The 27,514-nt window shown below is 45.3% G+C and overlaps 1 protein-coding gene across 1 annotated transcript in view; it reads right to left on the reverse strand.

The window, feature by feature from the left end:
* Positions 1–346: 346 nt before the first annotated feature.
* Positions 347–27,514, reverse strand: part of SLC8A1 (solute carrier family 8 member A1) — a 323,067-nt gene continuing 295,899 nt past the window's right edge. Inside the window, exons 10-11 of the mRNA XM_063123911.1 lie at positions 16,949–17,224; positions 347–902 (exon numbers count right to left, since the gene is read on the reverse strand). Coding sequence (XP_062979981.1) covers positions 526–902; positions 16,949–17,224 — 653 coding nt within the window. The 3' untranslated portion in view covers positions 347–525. The remainder of the gene's footprint in view (positions 903–16,948; positions 17,225–27,514) is intronic.

The following is a 27,514-nucleotide window of genomic DNA, read 5'->3' on the forward strand; positions in this document are numbered from 1 at the left end:
ACCCAAAACAGCATGGGTTTAGAAAACCGCCTGGACCTTGTATGCCACTCCAGACTCACATGTTCCTTTGAGGGCGATGATTCGGCTCGTTCTTGAGTTACGAAGAAGGCAACAAAGATATTGGTAAGAAAGTCAAGAACTCCCCTTTGAGTCATCCGCCCAATATGATACAGCTAAAACCGGCCTTTTGTCATTCCAATCAGCCCCCACTGAAACCAGATTGGTTCTTATATAGGGAGGGGGGGGGGGAGAAAGAAAATACAAAGTAACTCCATCACGATCTTGTAGGCCGAGTTGCAAAGTTGGCCCTGCATCCGTGCCTCCATTTCTATGATGCTGCCCCCTGGTGAAGAATCCTGCAGATTTCAAACTCCTACCGCAAAGCTACATTCCATCAGTAGATAAGTGAACATGGCAAATGTCTCTTCTTCCTCTGTTCAATAATATTAGATCTATATCTATATACCTATATTTCTTTCTCTCTTTCTATAGATATACATATAGATACTATCTCCAAGAGTTCCTTTAGAAGCCTTTTATGTGGCAGTAGGCTTCCAGAGATGAGAACAATATGTACAACAGCCAAAGGAGCACAAAGAGGCTTGAGGTCAGCATCTTGGCAGTCCGCGGCCCGCCCAGCTCACCTCCGATCTCCGGTCTCCGCCGGTAGAGGAGCACGCCGACACTGATAAAAGCAAATATAGTGAAGAGGGTGACGGAGAAAGCCAAGGTGCCCGGTTCGACTTTAAACGGCCTGCCGTTGGCAGCGTGGTAGATGGCGGCGATGGACCAGGCTACACCGATCCCCAGGAAAACATTCACAGCGTTGCTACCGGTGACGTTACCTATGGAAGCATCTGCATATTGATCTTGCATTGCTGCTACTTTGCTGGCAAACGTATCTGCAAAGTGAAAAAGGAACAGGGTGATTAATCGTAGACGTCGTGTCCCTCCCCACCACTCGATGGTTTCATCTACACCAAGCAGGATATTGCATTATGAAAGAGGTATCTAAGAGGCAGGAGCCACACTGCTGCTTTATAGCGGTACTGAAGTGCACTGATAACTGTTGGGGCTCATGACACATACTATCCCGATTGTGGAATGAGCTCCCCAGAGAGGTCCGCCTGGCGCCTACACTGTACTCCTTTCGTCGCCAGCTGAAGACCTTTTTATTCACTCAGTATTTTAACACTTAATTTTTAACTTAAATTATACTGTTTTAACTCTGTATTTTAACCTTATATCAATTTTGCTGCGTGGTTTTATCCTAGTTGTGCTTTTTATATTGTATTTTGTATTTGTGTTTTTTAACTTGTTGGTTGTTTTATGATGGTTTTAATTTTTGTGAACTGCCCAGAGAGCTTCGGCTATTGGGTGGTATAAAAATGTAATAAATAAATAAATAAATAAATACTATATACCACTTTCATAGTGCAATATCCTGCTTGGTGTAGATTAGGCCCAAGATGCTCACTGCGGTGTTTTAGGGTGAAAGGACATGTAGCATCCTTAATGGTGGTCACGGCGGGGTCTTCAACTGCACTGTGAAGCCGGCTTTGCAACTCGCCTTACACACATACAAACAACAACCTGTAAGGTAGGTCAGTATTCTTATGCCCATTACTGCAGATGGTGGAGTGGGAGGGAGGAATTGAGACAGAGAGCTTGCTTAAGGCATCTAGAGAGTTCATGGCAGAGATGAGAAATGAACCAGAGATTTGTAGTTCAGTTCTTCTGGATTTGTAGCTCAGTTCTTAAGTCCCTTCACTACTCCAGCTCACGAATAATGCAAAGCCATAGTTAACACTAGGAAGGGAAGAGAGGAAGAGCAAAATGTGTTCCTGAGCATAGCCCCTGCATTGCAAACCATGGCTGGGAGGGAGCCAGAATTACATCAGCATTGGGGTCCTCTCTTCTCTCTCTGTATTTCAGAGTATTGTTGGTTAGTCCCACCTCTGCAACTGCATCCTATTATTCTACTTTTCGGAAACATTTGTTGACTTTGTGATACTCCAACAGTAAATATCTATTCCTATTTCACTGCCATGAAGGGAAAACAAGTATCATTTAAAAGCCATAATTGGCTCTATTTTGTAGAAAGGTTTAAAGGTGATCCCAGAAAGAGGGCCGGGTTGCACATCACAATAAGCCACCCTGACAGTAAGGTTTGGTGAGTTGGTTGTTCACTCACTAACCCACATTACTCCCAACAGATGTTCAGCTACTCTGCAGCTTGATGTACCTTGTTCCCCCTTAGTCCTCCTGCCTACTCCTGACATGTATCCCATGGGCCTTTGCAGCACAACCTCAGCAGCCTACTCCACTAATGTGCACATTTTTTGTAGATTTTTTTTTCAACTTTGGGGAGATTTGCACAAATTTAACATAACTATTTCCCCATCTTTGGGGAGATTTGTGCTTATTTCACTTTTTTCCCCCCAGCTGCAGGGAGATTTGTGCAAATTTAGCTTCATTTAAAGTGGAGCAATCATTGTACTTTAGCAGCTTTGCACAAATCTCCCTGAAAGTTAAATAAATACATAAAGTCAAATTTATGCAAATCTCCTTGAAGATGAAGAAAAAAAGAGTCAAATGTGTGCAAATCCCGCCAAAGGTTTTAAAAACCACATGTTAAATTTGCATAGATCTCCTCAGGGGTGAAAAACACATGTTAAATTTGTGCAAATCTCTCTAAAGTTGGAAAAAAAGTAATGTTAAATTTGCGCAAAATCTTCCTGAAGGTGGAAAAGAAAAGAAAAGAAAAGAAAAGTTGCTGTCTAGGAAGGTTACGAAGTGGAGGAGTAAACCGAATAGTGTCATTTCAAGATGTAATAGAGAGGTGATATTGTAAGCGAATTGTGAGGAACAGCTGCCAGGGGCTTTGGCTGCTCTTGCCAGGCGTTTCTCTCACGCTGAAGCTGACTCTGCTGGGTTTGGATGTCACAAGAAGCCAGCGTGAGACAAAGCCACCCTAACCAACCCTACTATAAGCCATGGGTCCTCAGAGTAGCTTGTTTGCAAAAACCAACCCATGATGGAGAAGCCGGGCTGGGTTTGAACATCATGCTAAGGCCATAGCTAGACCTAAGGTTTATCCCTGGGTTGTCCAGTGGTCAAACCTGTTCATCTAGGTGACACACAGGGGATCCAGTGCTCAGGCAGAGGTGAACCCTGGATGATCCCAGGATAAACCTTAGGTCTAGCTGTGGCCCATGTCACCCTGCAACCACCCACGGTGACAACCCACCGTGGCTTAGCGTGACATGCGAACAGGTCAATGCCACACGCTGTTCAAGAACATGAATACTTAATGCATCTTCAGCACTCCCCGGTCACCTTGGGTAAAAGGAGATCAAGAACAGCTCAGAATAAAGTAGCGGTTGTTTAAAATTTCATTCCTTCTGTACAAGGAATTTCAAGAACGCGCTCTTCCCATGGAGCTTCGAATGCAAGAATGATGAAACCCCAGCTGGCAGCTCAACTTTCCTTTCCCATGCAAAGAAAAGGCCAAATAAATAGAGCAGGGAAGTTAATTTACAGTGAGATTCAAAAGCTGCTTTTAGCAATAAAAATAGCGCTACAGAAATTTCTGTAATTGCTGTAAAAAGAAGGCAATTTCACTGCGCTTTTGTCTCCGCAGCTCCACAACAACTTCATAATTATGCTTCATAATAATGGATGTCAAAATGATAGGGGCTTCTAGGTGGCTATCTATGTGACAGCCACAGGGGTGCCTGACAGACATGGCATCACAACGTCAGGTCTACTGCCCAGGGAATATTTTTCAGCCGCACGGATTATTCCCGCAGCTACAAAAATATCAAATTAAGGCTGGCATTTGCCTTGCTTAGGAGAAGGCTGGGCTTTATTTGACCTCTGCAAAAAGCTGTAGAACAGACACCAAGAATGCAACCAAGTATGCCTTTACCATTGGAATGGGTTTATAGATCAATGCTATTTTTAAAAAAGCTGCTCTCAAGTAGTCTTATTACTGAACTTATTAGTGAACTGATAGAGTGCCATACCTAAGGGCATATCTGCACTCCCAGCCTGTCAATTTTAATACCAGTTTAACTTTCACTGCACCTTTAAAGGATCCTGGGAGTTGTCATGTGAGGATGCTGAGAATTCTGTTAGAGACCCCTAGCTTCCCTGATAGAACTGCAATTCCCATGATTCCCTGGGCAGAGGGAATTACTCTTATACCAGTTCACGTGTTTTGCAGAGATGCAGCCATCAAGTGCAAGAAGTTGTGAACCAAGAGGGTTCTGGTTTGCAGTTCAGCCCAGCCCATGAAATCACTAGATGGCCTTAGCTTGCCTTCCCCAACCTGGCAGTCTTCAGACATATTGGACTAGAACTCCCATAATTCTCAGCCAGCAGCATTATGGGAATTATGGGAGTTGTAGGTTGGGGAAGGCTGGCCTTAAGCAATCAACTGTCTCTCAGCTTCTACCTCTTTCTGAATGTTCAAGGCAATTCACATACATTATTTCTGTAATCCTTACAGCAGGGCTGGAGAAATTGTTTCAGTCCAAAGGCTGAATTCCACTCTGGGAAAGGTGTCAGGGACTGCATTCCATTTGTGGCCAAAGGCAAAGAGATCAAGGCCAAATATAGAGTGAGCAGGGCCAAAGTGTGTTTCTTACTGATTTTCTGAGTAGAAGTAAGCAGGACTGAATTACTCAGCAGGACTTTCAAATAGCAGCCCCAGTACTAAGCCTCTGTCTGCGTCTCTGCTCACAAGTAAGCATGTCAAGTCCCTTGGCGTCTATTCAGAAGTAAGCAGGAACAAATCACTCAGCAGCACTTTCAAACTGCATCCCAAATACCAAGCCTTTGCATGTCTATTCAGAAGTAAGCATGAGCAGCAACTGAGGCTTACATCAACCCAATAAAGTAGATCAGCACCATTGTCCCCATGCCACAGATGGTTTGCCTAGTTTAGGGCAGAGGGAAAATTCAACGTCATGGAAAAATATATCAGGGTTTGGTGAAGCAACCAACAGACTTCAGTGTACATGCAAAGGAAAAGAAGGTGTTAAATAAAAGTGGCAGGAGAGAGGAATTGTGCAGCTGATTCACCTAACCATAATAAAACGCCCAGCGAGATCTGGGGGGGCTCGTCTACACGAGCGCTTTACCTCAGGGTAGCTACGGTGTGGCAGCAGGTGATCTAGAAGACGCAGCTGCCACTCTGAAGGGATCCAGGGGCAAAGCCCCAAAGCTCTGCGCTAAAAAAGTCGGGGACTTACCCTGACTTTTTTAGCTTGGAGCCAGGCTCCGTGTCTCTGCGGAGCCTTTTTAAGGATTTTTTTTTAAAGGGGGTGGTTGGAAGGGGGCGCACAGGGAGCTCTGGGCTCCACACATTTTAAAGAAATGGGAAGTGGGGGGTGGGAAGAGAGGAATGGGGCAGCAGCTGGGAGTGAGCTGCTGCTGCCAGGACAAGCACTGGGGAGGGGGGAGGGAGGGGGCAGCTGGCTCTCCTCCCTCTGAGCTCGCTCTGGCTGACCTGTTCCTCCTCCCCCGTTCGTTTGTTTTAAATCTGTAGATGTGAACCTTTGCATCAACATATTAAAAAAAAATAGGGGGAGAGGAATGGGGCAGCCAGAGCAAGCTAAGAGAGAGGAGAGCCAGCTGCCCCATTCCTCCCCTCTCCTCGTTCTTGCCAGCGGCAACCCCAAATTGGTGCTCCCTCCCATGCAGATGCTGTGAAGGAGCGCCAATTCGGGAGCCCGGGGACTCGGGGCGCAGACCCGAGGCTGTCAAGACGGGGGGCCTGGAGTTGCAAAACTTATGATAATGAGAGATAAATCAACACCCACATTCATATCTGAATGGAAACCTGTGATAGAATTTTTGCAATTTGAAAAGTGTTGCTGGGAGCTGTAGGCCTTTTTTTCTGCCTGAACATGCATAGGATTGTGCCCTCAGTCGGTACCATGGACGATCCTTTTAGCCATTTGACTCTATGTCAACTTTGTGTTCAGATAATTCCAGCTATGAATCATATAATCTTTAAAATGTGGCTCTGTTTTTCCAAAGTATGGGATGCTATGGTGACCATATGGAAAGGAGGACAGGGCTCCTGTATCTTTAACAGTCGTGATGAAGAGGTAATTTTAGCAGGTGTCACGTGCAGCACCTGGTGAAATTCCCTTATCATCACAACAGTTAAAGCTGCAGGAGCTCTGTCCTCTTTTGTATCTGGTCAAGAGGAGGGCCAGGATCTCTTCTCGATCCTCTCAGAGTGCAGGACATGGAATAACGGGCTCAAGTTGCAGGAAGTCAGATTCCGGCTGGACATCAGGAAAAGCTTCCTGACTGTTAGAGCAGGACAGCAATGGAACCAGTGACCTAGGGAGGTGGTGGGCTCTCCCACACTAGAGGCATTCAAGAGGCAGCTGGACAGCCATCTGTCAGGGATGCTTTAGGGTGGATTCCTGCATTGAGCAGGGGGTTGGACTCGATGGCCTTATAGGCCCCTCCCAACCCTCTATTCTATGATTCTATGAAGAGGGCAGGGCTCCTGCGGCTTTAACTGTTGTGCTGAAGAGGGGATTTCACCAGGTGCTGCATGCCTACAAATGCCACCTGCTGAAATTCCCCTTTCAATATAACTGTTAAAGATACGGGAGCCTGGTCCTCCTTTCCATATGGTCACCCTAGGGACACTGTACTTCCCTCTGTCACTGTTGCACTTCCTGTTATTTAATGGCGTATTCAATACATGTTATACCACGTTCTTTTTTATGGTAATAAACCTTCTCTACACATGACTTAAGCATCGCCTCATTATTCAGTGATGCCAATGGAATTAAACTAGATTGCCGATAAAATGTTATTGCAATCTGCTAAGGGATCCAATTTCTAGAACAGGAGCTTGACAGCATATTATATATCCACTTTGGTGTTGCGCTTGGATGATTCATTTGGATAGTTCAATTACCCTACCTATTAATGCATTTCATTCAAATACCAGCAACACCGTTTCAACATGATGAGATGACCGTAGTTCACTGGGCAACGTACAGAGCTAGTGCTGCACTTGCTTAAAACAAGGAAGTGACTCACAGTACAATCCTATACATGATTACTCAGAAATAAATCCCATTGAATTCAATAGGGCATACTCCCAGGTAAGAGTGCTGCCCTAACCCAGCCAAGACATGTTACCATTTGGTATAATTACATCCTCCTCCTCCTCCTCCTCCTCCTTCTAATAATCAACTCAAATAATGAGTGCCAACAAGAATGGAGCTGAAAGGGACCACTGAGAAATGAGAGAGATATGGAGCTTCTACATTAAGGGAAAATCCCACTGCCTTACCAGGGTTTTGTCTTTCCAGGTTCATGATGGGGACAATACACTCGCTTCCTCCCACCCCGCCCCACCCTTTGCTTTTTCCGGTTCCTTTGTGGGAATGTTCCATATTTGTCATTGATATGGACAGCAGAAGGTGCTGCAGGATTTCTAAAATATCACGGGATTCTTGAATTACATGGTCTTTCATGGAGTTTTTTGGCACTTTTTTATTACTGCATTTTCGCTGATTTATAAAATTGCAAAATAAACTTAAAATATGCCAAGAGAGGTCCTGGAGATTAACGATGTCATGAAAAGGACCCGCGAACTTCCATGAGTGAACCATTACAAGCGCACGATAAATGCATCATGTAAAAAGCTTCATCAACATCTCCAAGGTTTCCAGAAATACCAAAAACAACAACAACAACAACAACAAAACCCAACAAACAACAACAACAACCTCACCTCCCAAGGGGCATTTATTTATTTATTATTAAAATTCTATCCCACCTTTTTTTCCAATGGCAAGAAACTCAAGGTGGCTTACATGGTCCACTCCTCTCCATTTTATGCTCGCAACAAATGTATGATGTAGCTTAAGCTGAGAGTAAGTGACTGGCCGAAAGCCACCCAAGTGAGCTTCATGGCCATGTGGGGGCTAAAACCTGGGTTTCTCCAGTCCGAGTCCTACACGCTAACAACTATACCACATTGGGTCATTTCCCACAGAAGCCATGGCATGTTGAGTTGGAAAAGAAAGCCAGGGTAGGCTGTGTGAGTGTTGGAACGCCTTGCCTGAATTCTTTAGAGCTTCTCACATTCTGGAAGAGGATGTGGCTGGTTGGCTATAACTCTGAACAGGAGCCCTCCTGTTAGGGGGTCATAATACACGGCAACATTTTGTAGCGGATCCCACATTATTAATTCATTTATCAAGCATGATCAGTGTGTATCTGCCTCTTTCCCACTTTTTGTACAAAGCATTTTTTAAAAAACCAATATTTGAAGAGATGCTTCTAAAAACCATGAATTTTACATGTTCCTGTCATGCACCTTATTTCATCCCTTCTTCGGTTGCAGGGAAGTAAGGAACATGTAAAATTCATGTTCCTAAAGGAGCTCTTCTTCTGTCAGTACAAATCAAAGTTGGGTAGCTCAAAATGGTTGCAGGCAGAGCAAGGGGCGGGGGAAGAGTTTAAGAAAGGGAAATAGTTAGAATGTCCATCCCATGTTAAACTGCTTTAATTTGCCAACTGAGAGGAATCCTCCATGTTCAGAGGCCGATCATTATAGAGCAGGGGTGTCCCTCCAGTTGTTTTGTCCTACAATGGTTAATGATGTATTATTGCAACTGATGTATTGATATGCAATCTTGTTTTTGTATCGCTGTTTTCATGTTGTGGACTGCTTCAGGCATATTGTATGGAAAAGTGGCATTCAGATTAAACGTGATGGTGTACTTCTTCACACAGCGTATAGTTAAATTATGAAATTCCCTACCACAAGATGTAGTGATGGCCACCCATTTGGGTGGCTTTAAAAGGGGGTTGGATAAATTCCTGGAGGAGAAGGCTATCAACGGCTACTACCCCTGAGGGCTATGTGCTACCTCCAGTATTTGAGGCAGTAAGCCTGTGTGCACCAGTTCCTGGGAAACATGGGTGGGAGGGTGCTGTTGCACCATGTCCTGCCTTGTTGGTCCCTGGCCGATGGCTGGTTGGCCACTGTGTGAACAGAGTGCTGGACTAGATGGACCCTTGGCAGGATATAAATGAAATAAATAAATAAATAAATAAATAAATCCTGGAAAGCCTCTGCCAGTCAGTGTCAACAATACTGGGCTAGATGGACTCATGGTCTGACTCAGTATAAGACATCTTCCAGTGTTCAGAAGAATATATCTGCAGTGTGTGGGCTGTGAGCCCAGAAATCTGTGTTTCAACTCTCCACTTAGCATTGAACACAGGAAGCGCTCAAAGGCAAACCACAGTTACTCAGACGCCACATCTGCCCAATGGGATAATAGCACTAACCTACCTTCTATGGTGGTTGTAGGGATTGAAGAGGCAATGCACTGTATTGCTTTGTGCGATATAAATATGGAAGCATTATTACTGTGCAAATGGACAATGCTATAGAAATAAAGAGCAATTAAGAAATGAGTCTACATGCCAAATTTAGTATAAGGACGAGATAAGACATGTCACTTATAAACTGTATGCCATTTCGGAGGCCAGGAATGGTTACAGATGCCTTTTCAAGGATTAAGCTGTCATTTTCAACATGGAAAGATTATTGTCGGGCAGATAATTTATAATCCGCATTTCCCCCCTCAAGATATCTGATGACAGCAGGGGAGGGGGAACCCTCCATGGCTGAGCTTTTTATCGCAAGTCATTCGATTCTGATGCGGAGCTGCACATTTGCAATTCATTCGCATGTCACTATGTTGCCCTTTCCTTCTAGAAGCATCTCAGCCCTTAACAGGCTTACAGGAGTGTAAGTAATTTTGAGAGAATGCAACGTGTTTCATAACGAGTTTGCTCTTTCAAAGGAACGTGGACTGACGGACCAACAGCAACAAAAAAGGACCTTTCTATTTCAATACTCATTAAAATAGAGTTTCATTAGCTGTTCCTGCAGCAAACGATGGCCCCCAATGCTAAATGCCACTGTTCCCAGGAACTAACAACGTGCCCCGAGTATACTCAAAAAGGATACATCAGCTGAAGCAGTTTGAGAGACAAAAAAGTAAAATGAAACTGCTTAACATGCTTGCTGTGGAAAGGGTTTTTGTGTATATAAACCATCTTGTTTCCAGCAAATGAGGGAGACAAAACATCTATTTTTTAAACAAGCATTATGGGGGGAAAAAGTATGAAACCTATGAGAAAGTATAAAACCAGTATGAAACTCAGGCAGAATGAAAGCCTGCTCTGTTCTGTCATATTTGGTCTTATAGACTGGAACCATAAATCAGAGCTATGCCCCTGGGATGGATTGGAGAGTGAGGGAAAACAGAAGAGCGTCACCTCAATGGCCATGTTGCCTGGGGATGCTCGGCGTTGTAGCCCATAAGGATGGAGAAGGCTGATCTAGAGCCTAACAGTGCAATCCCAGCCATGACTACTGAGTAGGGTGACCATATGGAAAAGAGGACAGGGCTCCTGTAGATTTAATAGTTGAATAGAAAAGGGAAATTCAGCAGGTGTCATTTGTATGCATGCAGCACCTGGTGAAATTCCCTCTCCATCACAACACTTAAAGCTGCAGGAGTCCTTTTGTATCTGGTCAAGAGGGCAGGGCTCCTGCAGCTTTAACTGTGGTGATGAAGAGGAAATTTCACCAGGTTCTCCATATATACAAATGACACCTGCTGAAATTCCCTTTTCTGTGCAACTGTTAAAGATACAGGAGCCCTGTCCTCCTTTCCATATGGCCACCCTACTACTGAGAAGTAAGTTCCATTGAGTTCAGTGGGGCTTAGTCCCGCATAAGTAGGTGTAGGATTGCAGCCTTTGTATATAAACAAACAAAATTAAGTAGTGACAAATGCATTGGTAAAAGGAAATGGTTGGGTCCAGTGTGCAGCAAAAGTACAACATAATTATCTGTACGGGGTATGGGACGCCCAGAACGTTCCAATAAATCAAAGTCTGGGCAAATGAGAGTGATGCTTCACAGGAACAGAGGGGTCTGTCCTAGACTAAGTCATACCGTTGAGCCACTACGCCCAGTTATTGCCTGCAGAATGACTGGGAGCGGCTTCCCCCGGCTCGTAGGGGTGGTGGTGGTCTTTCCTAACTCTACCTAAAGATGCTCAGGATGAGCCTGGGACCATCTACATGCAGGGGTGTTGTGAGGCCCCAGCCTTGAATCGATTTCCCTGCCCCATGGATCTATTTCACAGAGCGCTGAGTATTCACTGATGCCAATGGAAGATTGTATTTTAAGTTAAATTCCATGGGGTGGGAGGCAATAGTCCTACAGGAGGCAAATGGAGAGGTGGGTGTGGGGTGAGAGATGTGAGGATGGGACCGCGAGAGAGTGCAAATTAATTATAACTGAAGAGGAACTACTGATTCGGGATGATCTGGGGTGCAGCAAAAATCAATCAATCAATTAATTTTATTTGAGCTAATTTGGATAAATAATTACTTGGTTGGCTTCGGCTTCTGCGAGATTTAAATAAATAAATCTAGATTTGCATATATAGGTAAAAATTAGCATGTGCATGTTCTGTGCAGATTTGTGTCCACTGGGCCATGGCCCCAAATCTTTGAAGGGCCTAGCCATGCCCCTTGCGATGTACGTGGCTCCGGGACTGCGCTGCAGCCCTGACTGCCGCAGGCCTGCTTGGAACTCGCCTCTCTGGGGCTCCGGGTTGGAGCGAGGAACTGCTGCAGATACTTCTGCTGCTGCTTGTCCAGAACCTTCCTGATCCCACTCAAAACACAGTCTGGGCAGGGAAATCGACGGGCAGCTCCTCTGCTTCCTAACGTCACCAAGCTCTTGCTCTTCCTTTGTCTCCCGTACTTCCTTCCAGCCCTGCTCCCTGGCTTGTCCAGCCTGTGTCCTTCTTTACCCTCTGCCTTTGGCCTTGTGACCTCGGCTGTGGTCCCCCAGCTGCCCTATGACTAGGGCCGTCAGCCTTTTGGGAAAACTTGTTTTTGTCCTGTAACTGCAGCTTGATGTGCAGACTTCAGCACCTGATAATCTTATCTCCATGCCATTAAAAGCTTCTGATCCCTGCAGGCCAAGTGGCTCTCAAATTTAAAAATTCCAGAGCAGGCAAGCCAGGCGATTCCCCCAACACCGCCCCTGGCCAGTTGGTTGTGACTTACACGCCTGCCCACTTTCTCTGCTTAGGCCCTTGCAAGCCTGAAAGAAAAGCAGGGTAGAAGTATTTTAAAGATCTATATATATATATATATATAAACAACAACCAGAGGAGGGCCAGGATCTCTTCTCGATCCTCCCAGAGTGCAGGACACGGAATAATGGGCTCAAGTTAAAGGAAGCCAGATTCTAGCTGGACATCAGGAAAAACTTTCTGACTGTTAGAGCAGTACGACAATGGAATCAGTTTCCTAGAGAGGTTGTGGGCTCTCCCACACTAGAGGCCTTTAAGAGGCAGCTGGACAGCCATCTGTCAGGGATGCTTTAGGGTGGATTCCTGCATTGAGCAGGGGGTTGGACTCGATGGCCTTGTAGGCCCCTTCCAACTCTGCTATTCTATGATTCTATGATTCTATAAACGCAACTGCGAAGTGTAACTATTATTACCATGATGGGGATTTCTTCATTCCCCTCCTCTCTATCTTTTATGTATTGTATGCTTGCTATTGTTCCCTGCCTTGATCCAACTGGAGAGGCAGGTAAGAACTATATTATTATTATTATTATTATTATTATTATTATTATTATTATTATTATTATTATTATTATTATCCCTCCCTCTCAAACTGTAAAGAAAGGTGACAAAGCTCTATGGATGTGCTTATCAGGAGGGGTCTCGCTGCAAAGCCAAGCCAAACGGGCAAAATTCGTAGCAAATTCACTGCTTCTCTCACGTCTCTCCTTCGTGGTCTTGGCTAACGATCGCGGCCTTACAGTCATTCTAACAAAATGACCTGAGAATTTGCCTTCAAACGTGAGTTTCAGGGAACACTTTGCATGTTGAACTAGGAGATGGGGGGGGGGGAAGCTGTGCAGCTTTTCAGAAACAGCCAAATCTCTTTTTGAGCCATCAAAGATTAACCTGATGTTATGAAAAGGTGCAGGTTGTAAAAGGGGGAGAAAAAGCTTAATTGCTGGGTTGGCGGTGGGCCGAGGCAAAATGCTGATGGGTGAGATGAAAAAAGACAAGTTCAAAATGAGGGATGAATACAAGGCAAGCTGGGGTGAGGGGGCCACCACCCACCAGGAGCGTCTCTTTTATTGAAATGAAGGCTGTCCAAGAAACGTTGGTCCAGTCGTTCTCCAAACCCCTTGTGCACTAAGAGCCACTAGTCTAGGTTGCTTTATCTTTGCAAAGCACCACACCTCTGCAATCTTACAGGCACCTCGTGGGAAGCGACCTGAAACACTTCCACATGAATGCTCAAGTGCTGCGTTCCTCCTTTGTGGCTACAATACAACAGTCCCTGCGCCATGTGCACATGGACCGTGGTGTATACAGGACGGGAGCAGGCCATCTTTTTATGTGTTACTGCATCTGCCTGGAGGGCCTGTTGTGGGGAGGGACCATAGCTTAGGGGTAGAGCACAACCCTGGGCATCTCCAGTTAAAAGGAACAGGTGATGCAAAAGACCTTTTCTAAAGGCCCCGAGAGCCTCTGCCAGTTCAAGTGGACAATACTGGGCTAGATAAACAAATAATCTTGACTGGTATGAGGCAGTGTCCAGATGTTCTGGGCTACAAGTCCCATCGTCCCTGTCCACTGGCCATGCTGGGTTGGAGTGATGGGAGTGAAAACATCTGGAGGGTACCAGATTGGGCAAGGCTGCTCTTCAGGATTGTTCTTTTTTATTTCCATCACTGGGGACAACCTAGAAATTTACCAGGTACCAGAGTGGATCCCTGGACTACAGTTTATGAACCACTGATGTTGTGGATTGTACCCAGTGAGTTTCTACACCAGGCATGAGCGGTCTGTGGCCCTCCAGATGTTTGACCTACAACTCCCATCAGTCTTAGCCAGCATAGCCAAGGGTGAATTGTAAGCCAAAACATCTGGAGGGCCACAAGTTGCCAAGCCCTGTTCCAAATGGAGAAACCTAGGATCTGAAGGACATGTGTATTTCCTCAGTACGTGATTAACATACTTTGCATATAGTTCTTTTGAATGCCATGGATTTCAACATATGCCTGACAGATAAGAGCTGTTTTGAGAGCAGCTCTATTCCGCCGCTCCCATCAATATTAACGGGGCCTGAACAGGAGAACTTCTGGATTGAGTGAGCCCTTACGAACCAAACAAAAGGGCATCCATGCTGAAGGATAATGTGAAGTACATGTAGTTTGATTGACAATCCAATCCAATATAACCTAGAATAAATTTTCTGACCAGATCTGACACCACAAACTCACAATCACCCCTTTCTACCTTGTAGCAATTAACCCAGAGGATCTCTCACCCTCTTGCTCCCGACCTGTAATCACTAAAGTGAATTAGAGCACCCACTTTGCCTAAAAGCATGCATTGAACGGGTCAGGAAAATACACCTTTTCACAAGGTTGCGAGTACAGTGTTGCGGTTGGGTGGTGTAAAGGTGAGGTTAACCCAGGGTTAAGTGATCTCATTAAACTGCCTTTGTTACTCTGAATGGCATTAACACAAAGAACAGGAAACATTTCTTTGGAGAAGTACTGAGGCACTGAGAGAGAGAGTTATTTGGGAACCAATATGGTTCACTGGCTTGACAGACCTGGAGCTGGGTTCCAGTATGGACAGAGTGACTTCCTAGCATGCACATCCATAGTTAACAAGGCACTCATATCCATGTAACGTATCTCTTCCAGTGCAAAAGTAAGTGGGTGGATATATATATATATATATATATATATATATATATATATATAAAGCCCCTCCCCCACTCCCCACCCCACCCCCGATGGGCGCGGAGTGCTTGAAGAGCTCCATGCTCTGTGCCTGGTTCCCAGCTCCTCACATTTACTTGTGAGGAGCTGGGACAAAACCGGGATGGCTGGCCATACCTCCCGTGGTCTCGGGACGATCCGGAGACCGTGGGAAAAACCGAGAAAAAAGGGTATGGCAATATCCCAGGGAAATGGAGGGATCATCCCTCCCTGCTCCCAGAATCCCCTGTGCGTCATGTGGATGCACAGGGAAGATCCTGGGACGATCCCCGGGATATCGCCTGGTGTAGACATGCCCTATATCCCTTCTTGCTGGGGGAGCAACAGAATGCTTTTACCAAACTCTGAATTGATCACTTCCAGCATTCTCCCTGCTCTTCCATCCCTCCATCCATTTTGGCTTCTGCCCCTGCCAATTTCCCCCTTCTCTACCTTTGGGCATCTTGCATTTGCAAGAAATTAGGCCAAAGGCCACAGATTACCCACCATGATCTGTATAACTGAATTTTACTTTAGCTAAGGGTACTGTTTACTAAAGAGAGAGTGTTCCAGCTGTTATTGCAAAAGGGAAGAGCTAAATCTCAATGGTAAATCTCATGCCTTGCATGCCAAAGGTCCCAGGTTCAATCCCCTCCAACTCCATACAGGGATGGAAAAGACGCCCCAGAGAGCTGCTGCCAGTCAGTGCAGGCAATGCCGAGGTAGATGGACCAAGGGTCTGACTTGATATAAGCCAGCTTCCTGTGTTCCTCTTTTGAATATTTTCTCTCTCTCTTGCCTCCCGCCCATTTACTTTTGATTAACATCCAGCCCGATTAAGCGTTCTGATGAGCTCAAAAACTTGCTCACTTCTTTGTGACCTTTTAAATTGGCCCTAACAAAGACATTACTGCTATGCTTGTATAAGCTGGTGAAAAATGTGTAAAATTCATTCGTCATTTGCTCTTCTGCAGTTCATTAAAATTAACTGAGCTTTATCTGAATCATCAAGAGACTCTTTCTGTCTACTTGTCTGAATACAGGTCAAACTGCATGAGATGCTTGTAGTCTGATGGATCTCTTAAAAATCGCAAGTAGCAGTCTCTGGGCTCCCTGAGCATAATCCTCTTAAGGGAGCTTAACCCTTTGCCCTGCCACAGTCCTCCAGCCTGCTCCACAAGCTGCTCTTTGCATCAGGAGGGAAGCTCTTATTGGCCAACCTCCTGATGCAAAGAGCAGTTTCTGAGGTGAGTGGGGGTGGGTGGGGAATTTTTCTTGGGATTGTGGAAGGGAGTTAAATCCCTTTCCCTGCCATTCATCAACCTGATACTGATTTGAACATGGTGGCACTGATTTAAGGTGGATTCCTGCATTGAGCAGGGAGTTGGATTCTATGGCCTTATAGGCCCGTTCCAACTCTGCTATTCTATGATTTATATGTTAAAGATGAATCACAAAACTACAACGTACATCTTTAGCATCACGTGCAATTGAGCCCCATATGTGTCCTTTCATAAGGAGAGAATCCTGTGGGGCAGTAAGTTGGGCAGGCAGAGGGCTGCTCTACTTTGAGAAAGTGCCACTTTTTGATAACTGTGAGGTGACCTAAATCAGTGCTGTTAAAAAAAAAAAGTAATTCAAGTGAAATGTAGTCCTCAAAGTCAAGTACAACGAAGGTCAAGATGCAGTTTTCTAGCCAAAATAGTCAGGAATAATCTTTCTGGTTCAACTAAGGCTACTTGGGAGTACAATGATTAAAGAGTTACAGTCTAAGGCTGCAATCAACAACATTTTGTTTCCTCTGGAACAATCCACTGGATTCTAATGGAACTGCTTTGGAATAGACGGGTTGAAGATTGTTAAACTTAAATGGTCCACATACAATCTGTGTTACAAATTGCATAAACACACAGTCCAGATGGAGAGTCCTGGATGGTTGCCAGGTCTCTTGGGATCTCTCGTGTACAGCATAGTGTGATGACATGAAAAACATTGGCAGAGAATGAAATTATTGTGACTATATTTGTTTTTGGTTTAGTTTTCTTTTTTCTTTACCTGGCACTGAAGTCCCCAATGCAACAAATACAACTGCGGTTACTGAATCCTTCAGGCCGATGGTACAGCCAAAGTGGGAGGCCAAGTCCCCGATGAACCCTGTCAGAAGGCCGATCATTAAGATGGATACAACGAAACAAGCCCAACCATTCCAGTAGTCCGTTGGGGGCACAAAGGCAAAAAGGACTTTCCAGAAGACGGTCAGAAAGTGCATCACGTAATCGAAGCAGGACGGCAGCTTCTCTTCCCCACATTCATCATCGTCATCATCCTCTCCTAGAATAGGAGCATATGAGAGAGAGAGAGAGAGAGAGAGAGAGAGAGAGAGAGAGAGAATGTCAGTGAAAAATCAGTTTGTCTAGACATGAAAGCTGGTGCATAGAACCATCTCCATTTGAGGTGGATTCTTCCCAAATACTATGGCTGGAAAAGATTTTACTGATACCCATGGCAGTAGATGGAACTGGCCCAGATGGACCAATGAATTGATTCCATATAAGGTGATTGCATATCAACATCTGCTTTATTACAACCTTCCCCGACCTGGTGCCTTCCAGATGCGCTGGACTGCGACTCCCATAATTCCTAGCCAGTATGACCAATGGCCATGCTGGCAAGGAATTATGGGCATCACAGTTCAACGCATCTGGAAGGCACCAGGTCGGGGAAGGAGAGTTTATTATTTCTGCCTATGGCAGCTTTCAGCGCTGGCCCATGCCATTTTGGCAACTATGGCAAGAAATTTAAATGGCATACCTTCTCACCACCCACAATGCACATCTAACTCTTCCCAAAGCTGCTGGTACAGCTAGTGCGCCAGCTGCGCCTGTTCCTAGAGATATCGGACCTGGCCATGGTGACACATGCCTTAGTTACATCCCGATTGGATTACTGTAACGCGCTCTACGTGGGGCTGCCTTTGAAGAGTGTTCGGAAACTCCAGCTGGTTCAAAGAGCTGCAGCCAGGTTGTTGACCAGGGCTGGTTACAGGGAGCATACAACTCCCCTGTTAAAACAGCTCCACTGGCTTCCAGTCTGTTTCCGGGCACAATTCAAAGTGCTGGTTATGACCTATAAAGCTCTATATGGCTCGGGTCCAGGTTAATTGAAAGAACGTATTCTCCCTTATGAGCCTGCCCGTGCTTTGAGATCTTCTGGAGAGGCCCTTCTTTCAGTCCCACCTTCTTCACAGGCACGCTTGGTGGGAACATGGGAGAGGGCCTTCTCGATGGCTGCTCCGGTGCTCTGGAACTCTCTTCCTGGGGAAGCTAGGCTGGCTCCCTCCTTGATGGGCTTTCGGAAGCAGGCTAAAACTTTTTTTGTTCCAGCAGGCCTTTGGAGAATAATCCAGCCCTCCATCTATGTTAATGTCTTATAATTTTGTTGTGTATTTTTTAATTGTTTATGGTTTTGTTTCCCTCCCCCCCCCCATGTATATTTTAAACTTTGTAAGGCCGCCTTGAGGCCCAGCATTGGGCAAAAGGCGGGATACAAATAAATAATAATAATAATAATAATAATAATAATAATAATAATACATGAAAATCCACATGCTGTTTCTGTAACGAGGCGCACTATTAAAGTGGTTTGTTTATAGTGCGCCGCACTCCCTATCCACCATTCCAACACTGCACAAAACCAGGATTATAACCCCAAATCATTACTTTTTAAAGGAGAGATTGTGTAAAGGCACATATATGCAAGGTCAATTTTTTTTTAAAAAAAGGGGCTGTCAATCTATTACATATTTTTAAGTGATTCATCATCTGCTGTTGACCAATTCATTGACGAACTAACAATATATATATATATACCACATATTATCACAGTCTCAATATAGGTGCCTTTTTTGAGAAACAGAAGTAAGTCCAAGAGAGCATGCATCTTAATAAACAGAAGTTATCACCCACCACATTCTAAAAGGTTGAAAAGCCTCTTCTAAGGCTTAAGGCGTCATCAGATGAGCATTTTATCGCACGCTTGTTACTGCCCACCAACAGTTTTTCACATGTCCTTTTGATGTCGACGACGACCGCCTCCCGCCCCTTCTGGTCTTTTTTCCGTGACAAAATAGATCCCAGTAAATCTGGCTTATTTTTTTAAAGTGAAACTTACCGCCATTTCTTGTGTGCAGGAAAAGCAGCACAATAAAAACGCCCACTGAATGGGCCACATGGTCATTGCTGTTTCCTCTTTCTTTCTCCATGTAAAGAAATTGTCGCTATTGTGGGACAGCAGCAGGAAGCTAAAGCAACCGGAGCGAAATGTGATCCCTCCCCCCCATCTGATGACACTCTTAGTTACCATCAGTAACAGCTTTATAGACTGGTATTTTGGGAATTTGGACCATGTTGCATTTGGACCATGTTGCATTTGTCTTTGGCACATCCCCATTTGCCCTTAGCGCTGCCTGCCACTGAAACGTGGTCCCCAAAAACTTATCCAAGAGGTTCTGTACCCCTGGTCTAAAGTAACCCCCCCAAAAAAACATTGTCATCCTTTATCATTGGAGACTTGGCCCAGCTCCCTGATCATTTTGATTCCTAACTTTTGCACCTTTTCCGGCTCCAAAAAGTTTGTCTACCTTCTAAATTTCTTTTTTGTTGTTGTTGTTGTTGTTCTTAGACATTTCTAGTCATCTCATATCAAACGGTAGATCAACAATGAACCATAAACCGACATGCCTTCCCACATGCAGAGCCCTCACTCCCTAGCCGGAAATCGTGGCCCCCAATTACCCAGCCCATCCGGCTGAAGAAAGTAAAAATAGAGAAAGAGAAAAGAGAGAGAGTGAGAGAGAGAGAGGAAATAAAACCAATCCAAAACAAACACACCCACAAGCTACTCACTTTTCTTAGATGGTTCTGTGTTGGAGAAATGGGTAGAATTCCACGGTTAATCTCCCCCAAAGTCTAGTAATTTTTGACATTTTTGCATTTCTCAGTACTGTCCCAACGCTATTTACTGACATTACTTTCCCCTCCTTACTGGTTAGTCTAAAACAGAACAGACCCAGCATACCTGTTTCATCTTTTAAAAAGTGCCACATGGGAGTTGTGCGTGTGGAAAGGAAAGGTCCCCCTTGCCCTGGGGGACATGGCGACGCATCCTGGCCAACTGGAGCAGCACCCAGTAGCTTCCATTTCAAACTTGCAGAGCTCCCGCCCCACCTCCCGCGCTCTCCCCTGACACCCCAGAGAGGAAAGGCACCTTTCTTTGTACTGAATGCAGTGGAGGTATTTCCAGAGCAGCCCCCGTGTTTTAAAGAAACATTACCCTGGCCTTCGCCCTTAGGGCCAAACTAGCTCCTGGGACCACTGTGAGGCTCCTGGCTTAGCTGTGCTTGAAAGAGGGCTGCGATTGGCCGCTTCCACCATGGCGCTATTGGGCAAACTAGATGTGACAGCGTCCAACTTACATGTGAGAGTGTCAGGCCCGTCTCTTTAAAAGTGGAAATGCTTGCATTTGGACCCCCCATTGAAAATGCTTTTTCTCCTTCTCTCAGAATACTAGAACCTGGAGTCATCCCATGAAGCTGATTGGTGGGAGATTCAGGACAAATAAAAGGAAGCACTTCACACAGCGTAGGGTGACCATATGGAAAAGGAGGACAGGGCTCCTGTATCTTTAACAGTTGCATAGAAAAGGGAATTTCAGCAGGTGTCATTTGTATATATGGAGAACCTGGTGAAATTTCATCTTCATCACAACAGTTAAAGTGCAGGAGCTAGAGTGACCAGATTAAAAACAGGGCAGGGCACCTTATTATTATTATTATTATTATTTATTTATTTATATAGCACCATCAATGTACATGGTGCTGTACAGAGTAAAACAGTAAATAGCGAGACCCTGCCGCATAGGCTTACATTCTAATAAAACCATGATAAAACAATAAGGAGGGGAAGAGAATGCAAACAGGCACAGGGTAGGGTAAAACTAACAGTATAAAGTCACCTGCAGCTTTAACTGTTGTGAGGAAGAGGAAATTTCCCCAGGTTCCCCATATATACAAATGACACCTGCTGAAATTCCCTTCTCTATGCAACTGTTAAAGATACAGGAGCCCTCTCCTCCTTTTCATATGGTCACCCTAACACAGCGTATAGTTAAATTATGGAACTCACTACCACAGGATGTAGTGATGGCCACCAATTTGGATGTCTTTAAAAGGGAGTTGGATAAATTCCTGGAGGAGAAGGCTACCAATGGCTACTAGCCCTGAAGGTTGTGTGCTATCTCCAGTATTTGAGGCAATAAGCCTGTGTGCACCAGTTGCTGGGGAACATGGGTGGGAGGGTGCTGTTGCACCATGTCCTGCTTTGTTGGCTCCTGGTCGATAGCTGGTTGGCCACTGTGTGAACAGAGTGCTGGACTAGATGGACCCTTGGTCTGATCCAGCAGGGCTCTTCTTATGTTCTTATGCTTAGGGCCAGTGTCAAAGGGAGGCCTGATTGGGCACACACTCCAGCAGGGGGACCACAGAAGAGAGCCCCCTGGAGTTGCTTTTCTTTTCCCTCATTGTACCCTGCTTGCTCACCTGCCTCTCACTCTGGCCCAGATGACAGTGGCCATGAGAAGGAAATGCAGTAGATGCCGCTGCCTACTTGCTCCCTGGTTCTCTGGCTGTCAAGCAAGCAAGAGGTAACCGTGACGAGAACGAGGATGAGGAGCAATAGAAGCTGGTGACAATGGCGGTGGGAAGGGAGGCTTGCTGAGAGAAGGAGGCCCTTGAGGACGTCTTGCCTAAAGGCCTTCAGAAATCTGGAGCTAGCGTGGCCTCTACATATCTGCCACTCCCCAGTCCCTTGCACACACCCAGTAGACTTCTAGCTGAGCACACTTTGGTATTGGAACTTAGCTGTTGGTGTTATGTCTCAATTGCCTCTCAGAGGCTTTTCCTAGATTGATTACGGATTCTCTCTTTCGCTGAGCATTTCACAAGCCTAAACGCCTAACCCCACCAGCCCCCTCTGTGGGTCTTCTCCATCTGCGATAACACTACGGAAAGGGAACTTTACACAAAATGAGTTTTTACTGCAGAACATTTTGACTTCTTGGTTTTTGGGACCAGCAGATGCAATGCTTGTTCTTAATGCATTGCGGGGCACAAAAAACTGAGATCATCATCTAAAAAGCGAGAAGCAGCAAGAGAGCACCGGGCAGCTGTTGAAGCCTGGAGCACTCAGGTGCCCTCGCTGTGTGGCTGCCACATTTTCTCAGCGAGGTAACGGTCCATTTTATTATGAAGCAAGGAAAATGCTGCGGCGGTGTTTTCTCCTTTGCGCAAGGGGGTCTCCAGCACAGGAAGAAACCCGTCCCTCGCCAAGTACACTGACATCAATGCTCTCCTCCTGCATGGCTGCAATAACCAACAGATCTCCAGCCGCTTGCTCTCATGCCTTCTTAGCGTAGAAAAACAAAACCTGGCAGCAGGCCCGGAATAGCCACAAATATTTTGGTGCCCCATTGTGAGTAGGGAAGGCTTTTTAAGTCAACAGAGAATGGCAAAATCCTGCATATAAGTAGTCTATTTGGGTGTCCCATTTTACAGAGGACAGTCCTCTATTTGATGTGTCCTGTGTTTGAAGGACTGTCCAGTCCAAATCCAGTTAGTGATAAAGAGCCATTAGTAGGCAGAGCACCGGCGGCCTTAAAGCGGCCTTTCAACAGCACCTGGGCAGCAGAGTGGGACAGCACAAGAGTCACCTGGTCAGTCTTGACGATTATGGTGAAATGTATCGTATTTCTATTTAATTTATAGTGATTATTTTTAAATTGGCATATTTATTAGTGATTGTAAGCCGTCTTGTGCCATTTTGGGTAGAAAGGTGGGGTGCAAATAAAATAAAATATATACATGCATAATACATGGGGGTGACCATATGGAAAGGAGGACAGGGCTCCTGTATCTTTAACAGTTGTACAGAAAAGGGAATTTCAGCAGGTGTCATTTGTAGGCATGCAGCACCTGGCGAGATTCCCTCTTCATCACAACAGTTAAAGCTGCAGGAGCCCTGCCCTCTTGACCAGATACAAAAGAGGGCAAGGCTCCTGCACCTTTAAGTGTTGTGATGAAGAGGGAATCTCACCAGGTGCTGCATGCCTACAAATGACACCTGCTGAAATTCCCTTTTCAATACAACTGTTAAAGATACAGGAGCCCTGTCCTCCTTTCCATGTGGTCACCCTATACATACATTTAAATCAGTACTTGCAAATGTCATGCAAATTTTGGCCCTCTTTTGGGGTGATGCACACTCTGCTAGCAGTGGCTACTGCTATGCATGTCTACTCAGAGGTAAGTGTGCGCAGGACTGCAGCCAAATCTAAGCACGGCACGACACATTGCAAGGCAAATACAGGGTCCCCAATGTGATGTTTGCCTTGTGACACTAATGCATGGATGGGGCATTTGCAGGGGAGAATAAGCACATTGTGGGGTGTGTTTGTGTGCTTAACCCTATCCTGCCCAATTATTCCTTTCAGCCACTCCCCAATAGTGTTCTCCCCCAGTTGACTTCAGGTCTGGAAATAAGTTTGGCTGGGGTGGGGGGAAGGCCTAGGAGAGAATGCGGGGAGGATCAGTGGGCAGAATTGGCATGTGGGGAAAGGGTTAATCCCTACCCCAACTTACATTACCATTCATTGGCAGACGCTTGTTCGTCAGCATAATGTGTAGTTCTACCCTGACAGGTTTAAGTTCAAATTGTTTAATTTATTGAATAATTTTAACAACTGAAAATTTAATTTTAATAAAAGAATGAATATAAAGAGACATCAATTTGTTCTCAAGTTAAGGAAATGGACGCCTATCCCAGCCAAGAAAGTAAGGCAGTTCAGGTATGGCCAGCTGGAATAAAATTACTGCTCAATTCATCAAAGTAAGGACATATAAAAATCCTTTTCGCCCATCTTCTTGTTTGGTTGGTACATAGAATAGGAGATATAGCAGGATATAACTGCTATCCTTGTTGGTCAATCATTCCAGGGCTTTTGATCAAGGCCGTAGCTAGACCTAAGGTTTATCCCAGGATTGTCCTGGGGTCAAACCTGTTCATCTAAGTGCCACACAGGGCATCCAGCGCTCAGGCAGGGACGAACCCGGGATAATCCTGGGATAAACCTTAAGTCTAGCTACAGCCCAAATCACAGCAAGGAAAAACCAGGTTTACTCAGGAGTTGAGTAAAACTCGGCTTGCGTGACTTTTTGTGTGTGTGTGTGTGTGTGTGTGTGCGCGAGGGTTATTTATCTATTTGTGTACATCTGTATTCCAAGTTTTGGTTTCAGCAAACTCAAATGGACAAACAAAAATTAAACATATAATACACATAACCCCAACCAAATACAAAAAAAGCAATGGTTATAACATTAACTAAATATGGCAGATAAGAATCCCAAACTGAAACCAGCAGAGCAAAGAAGGAACATAAGACGCTTCAAACTGGTTCTCTACACTCCAACCACAAAGGCATCTGAAGATAACTATATAAAGCAGCCTTCCCAGTCTAGTGCCCATGCTGGCTGGGAATTGTAGTCCTACACATCTGGGGGGCACCAGGTTGGGAAAGGCTGATGTAAATGATAACTAATAGAGGTAAGCATTGAGAGACGGGTAGGATTTGCTTTGATTAAGCAAACGCAGCACTTGGAAGGCTCCCCTTACTGGCTAATACTATTATTTAGGGCATCTCAGTGAAGGGCACCTCACATCAAAACATCCGCCATGCAGTTGTCTTGCACAGGGGTATTTATTTAAACAAATCAATAAATAAATACCTTGAGGGGGTGAAGCAGCACCTCCGCAATGGCACTATACACGCAACCACAGCCATTTCCAGAAAGCCAGGCACTGCTGTCACTAGAATCGGAATGACCACGTGTTCATGTCAACACCCCTCCATGTGTACAGCTGGCCCACAAGCCCAATGGTGGATCCATGTGGCGATCCCCTAAGTAGGGTGATTCTGAAGGGTGTTGCTAGACCTTTTCCATTTTGTCCTCACTCCTCCATTTTGTCTATTTCATGGTGCTAAGTTGGCAAAGACTAGCAGGTAATAGTGTCAGGGCTTGAGTCTCAGGACCACCCACCATTAAAATGGAGGGCGGGGGAGTATCCTGGCACCTGAAAGTTCCAATCCATGGTAATCTCAGGCGTGCTAAGCCAGTCTCCCCTGCACCCTACATGCGACCAGGGCAAAAACCTGCCATGCAATAATTGGCAAGACCAAGAGCCCTATGCACGATTGCAACCATTATGCCAAACTTTCTATCAAGTTTCCAGAAGGTAGCCCTGGCATCTCCCTGACAAACTCCTTTCCAGCACTCTGGTCTTGTGTTTCATTAGAAGCCGAGATCCCCGCTTAACGGGGAGCAGTGAATTGTGAGGCGTGCTGGCCAGCAGCGAAGGGAGAAAGGCTGGTGGACAGCGGTGCGGTGGTACAGCCACCGCAGCAGCACAGACCCAGCGGCAGCAGCTCCTTCCCAGGAGGGGACTGCTGAGCCAATCAGAGTGATGATGGGGTGGGGCCAAAGAGGCAGATCCGACAGAGTGATATCGCTCCTTTGTTCTGCCTCCAGTTCAACCTCAGGCAGTCCTCCCATGCGGCTCCAGGATTGTAGTTGCTGGCTTCCCCACCCACCAACTCCTGGTACTAAGATGTCTTGCAGTGGCGGAAGTAGTCACCAGTTAACGGGGCTGGGAAGGAATTTTACCTGCACAGCAATGGGCAAAAACAGTGCCCTATGCCGCTGCCAAGCCTATTCAAGTGAGTCAATAAAGTTGTGGCCAATTTATTACCGAGTTATGCCTGTGTGTCTAATTTGTTCTCATCCCTTCGCCTACCGGACCCAATAAGTGCTGCTCACACAAGTATAATCGCCTTATACTTTTATAAGGAAGTACAGACGTATACTTCTCTGTGCTTGGTGTATAACTGTCCCTGTGCTTGGTGTTTTTCAAGAGCAGAGCCTGCCTGTCTCCTAGAGCTCCCAACTGGGTGCCCATCCTTGTGCTCCATCACCCTGAATTCCGGTCCGGTGGAAGCTTTACTATGGCATGGGAATGCTTGTTCTTCCTTGTATTCCTGTTGATAGATCGCCTGGGAACACCTGATTTCCCTGCTTTTGGATTAATCTACTAATGAAACTAAGGATAAGTAATTTCTCCCTAACTTCCTTCCAATTCCTATCGGAAGGGTGGATGAACCGTGGCTCAGCGGTAGAGCACATGCTTTGAAGGCAGAAGGCCTGAGGATCAATTCCTGGCATCACCAGGTAGCACTGGAGTACCAGTCCAATTCCCCCAATCATCCATTGTTACCCAAACAAAGAAATAGGTCGAGATGTGCTCTTGGAGAGACGTGTCTTGAGCAAACATGGGAACAAGGTGCGCTAGCAGACAGAACATGACAAATGAAATGAAAAGAGATGGGACAACTTTGCAGCAAACACCCAAATTATGTTGCTTGGCACCCTGTAATACTGTGCATAGGAGTGCTACAATTTTGAATAAGGGCAATTGCTTGCAAACATGGTTTCAAATTTCCCCATTTCTGTATGTTCTGGGATTATGGAGCCTAGAGCCTGAGAACAGAGAGCTAGCTGCGGGTGGAAGTGGTAAGAACTCCTTTAAAGTGCTTTAAATAGCTTTAAAACACTATGATTGAAAGTACTTTAAAAAGGAACACCCTGCAGGGACACAAACTTTGTCTGAATAAGGGTAGAGTCACCCTCCCAGCTTAGCTTGGAAGCCTTGTGACATTCTCTCAAAGCACATTATGGCGAGACAGGAAAGCAGGACAACAAATATCCATTAGGAGAATCAAACAACATGCCATTATGAGTAATTTATTGTATAGGCAAACATTAAAAGATCTTAGCTCAATGGCTCCCTGGGCATTAAGAAGCGAAAGCTTGGTGCAAATGGTTGGAGATATAATTAAACCCAATTCTCCTTCTTTTGAAGTGAGTTCTGCAAGCACAAGAACCTGTTGAGGATGCTAAAAACATAATGGTCTGTTCCAACCTTCTCCAGCCTGGTGCCCTCCATATGGGTTGGACTACAACTACAACTCCCATCATTCCCAGCCAGCATGCAATTACATGAAGAAGATCTATAGGTCAGGTAATTTCCCCCTGAGAGCCTCCTGAACTCATTTTAATCACTGTGGGGCCAGACCTTCCAACCGTACAACTCAACTTCCTGCTAATGGATTTTTTTTTTATTTATTTAAGGATTTTTATGCCTTAATGAGCTTCACTGAAAATCAAGTCTGTGAAAAAGGAGAATAAGGCTGAAATCGATTTATTATTGTCATGATTACCAAATACTTTATATTTCTATCATACTGTTTTGGGTTTTAAGATCCCCTAAGGCAGCTCACAAGTTAATAAAAAACCCAAACAAACCCCAAACCCAAAAACAAACACAACGGGCAGAATCCAATGGTGTCTTTGTGCATGCGGCCAGCCCCACCATTTCTGATCTGCAAGCAGCCCCAACCGCTTGTGGAACTGTGACTCAGCACTCCCAAGGGCAAGCCCCAAAATGAATGTTTTCACTT

Source organism: Elgaria multicarinata, chromosome 4 (genome assembly GCF_023053635.1).
Source record: "Elgaria multicarinata webbii isolate HBS135686 ecotype San Diego chromosome 4, rElgMul1.1.pri, whole genome shotgun sequence".
In the NCBI taxonomy this organism is placed as follows: domain Eukaryota; kingdom Metazoa; phylum Chordata; class Lepidosauria; order Squamata; family Anguidae; genus Elgaria; species Elgaria multicarinata.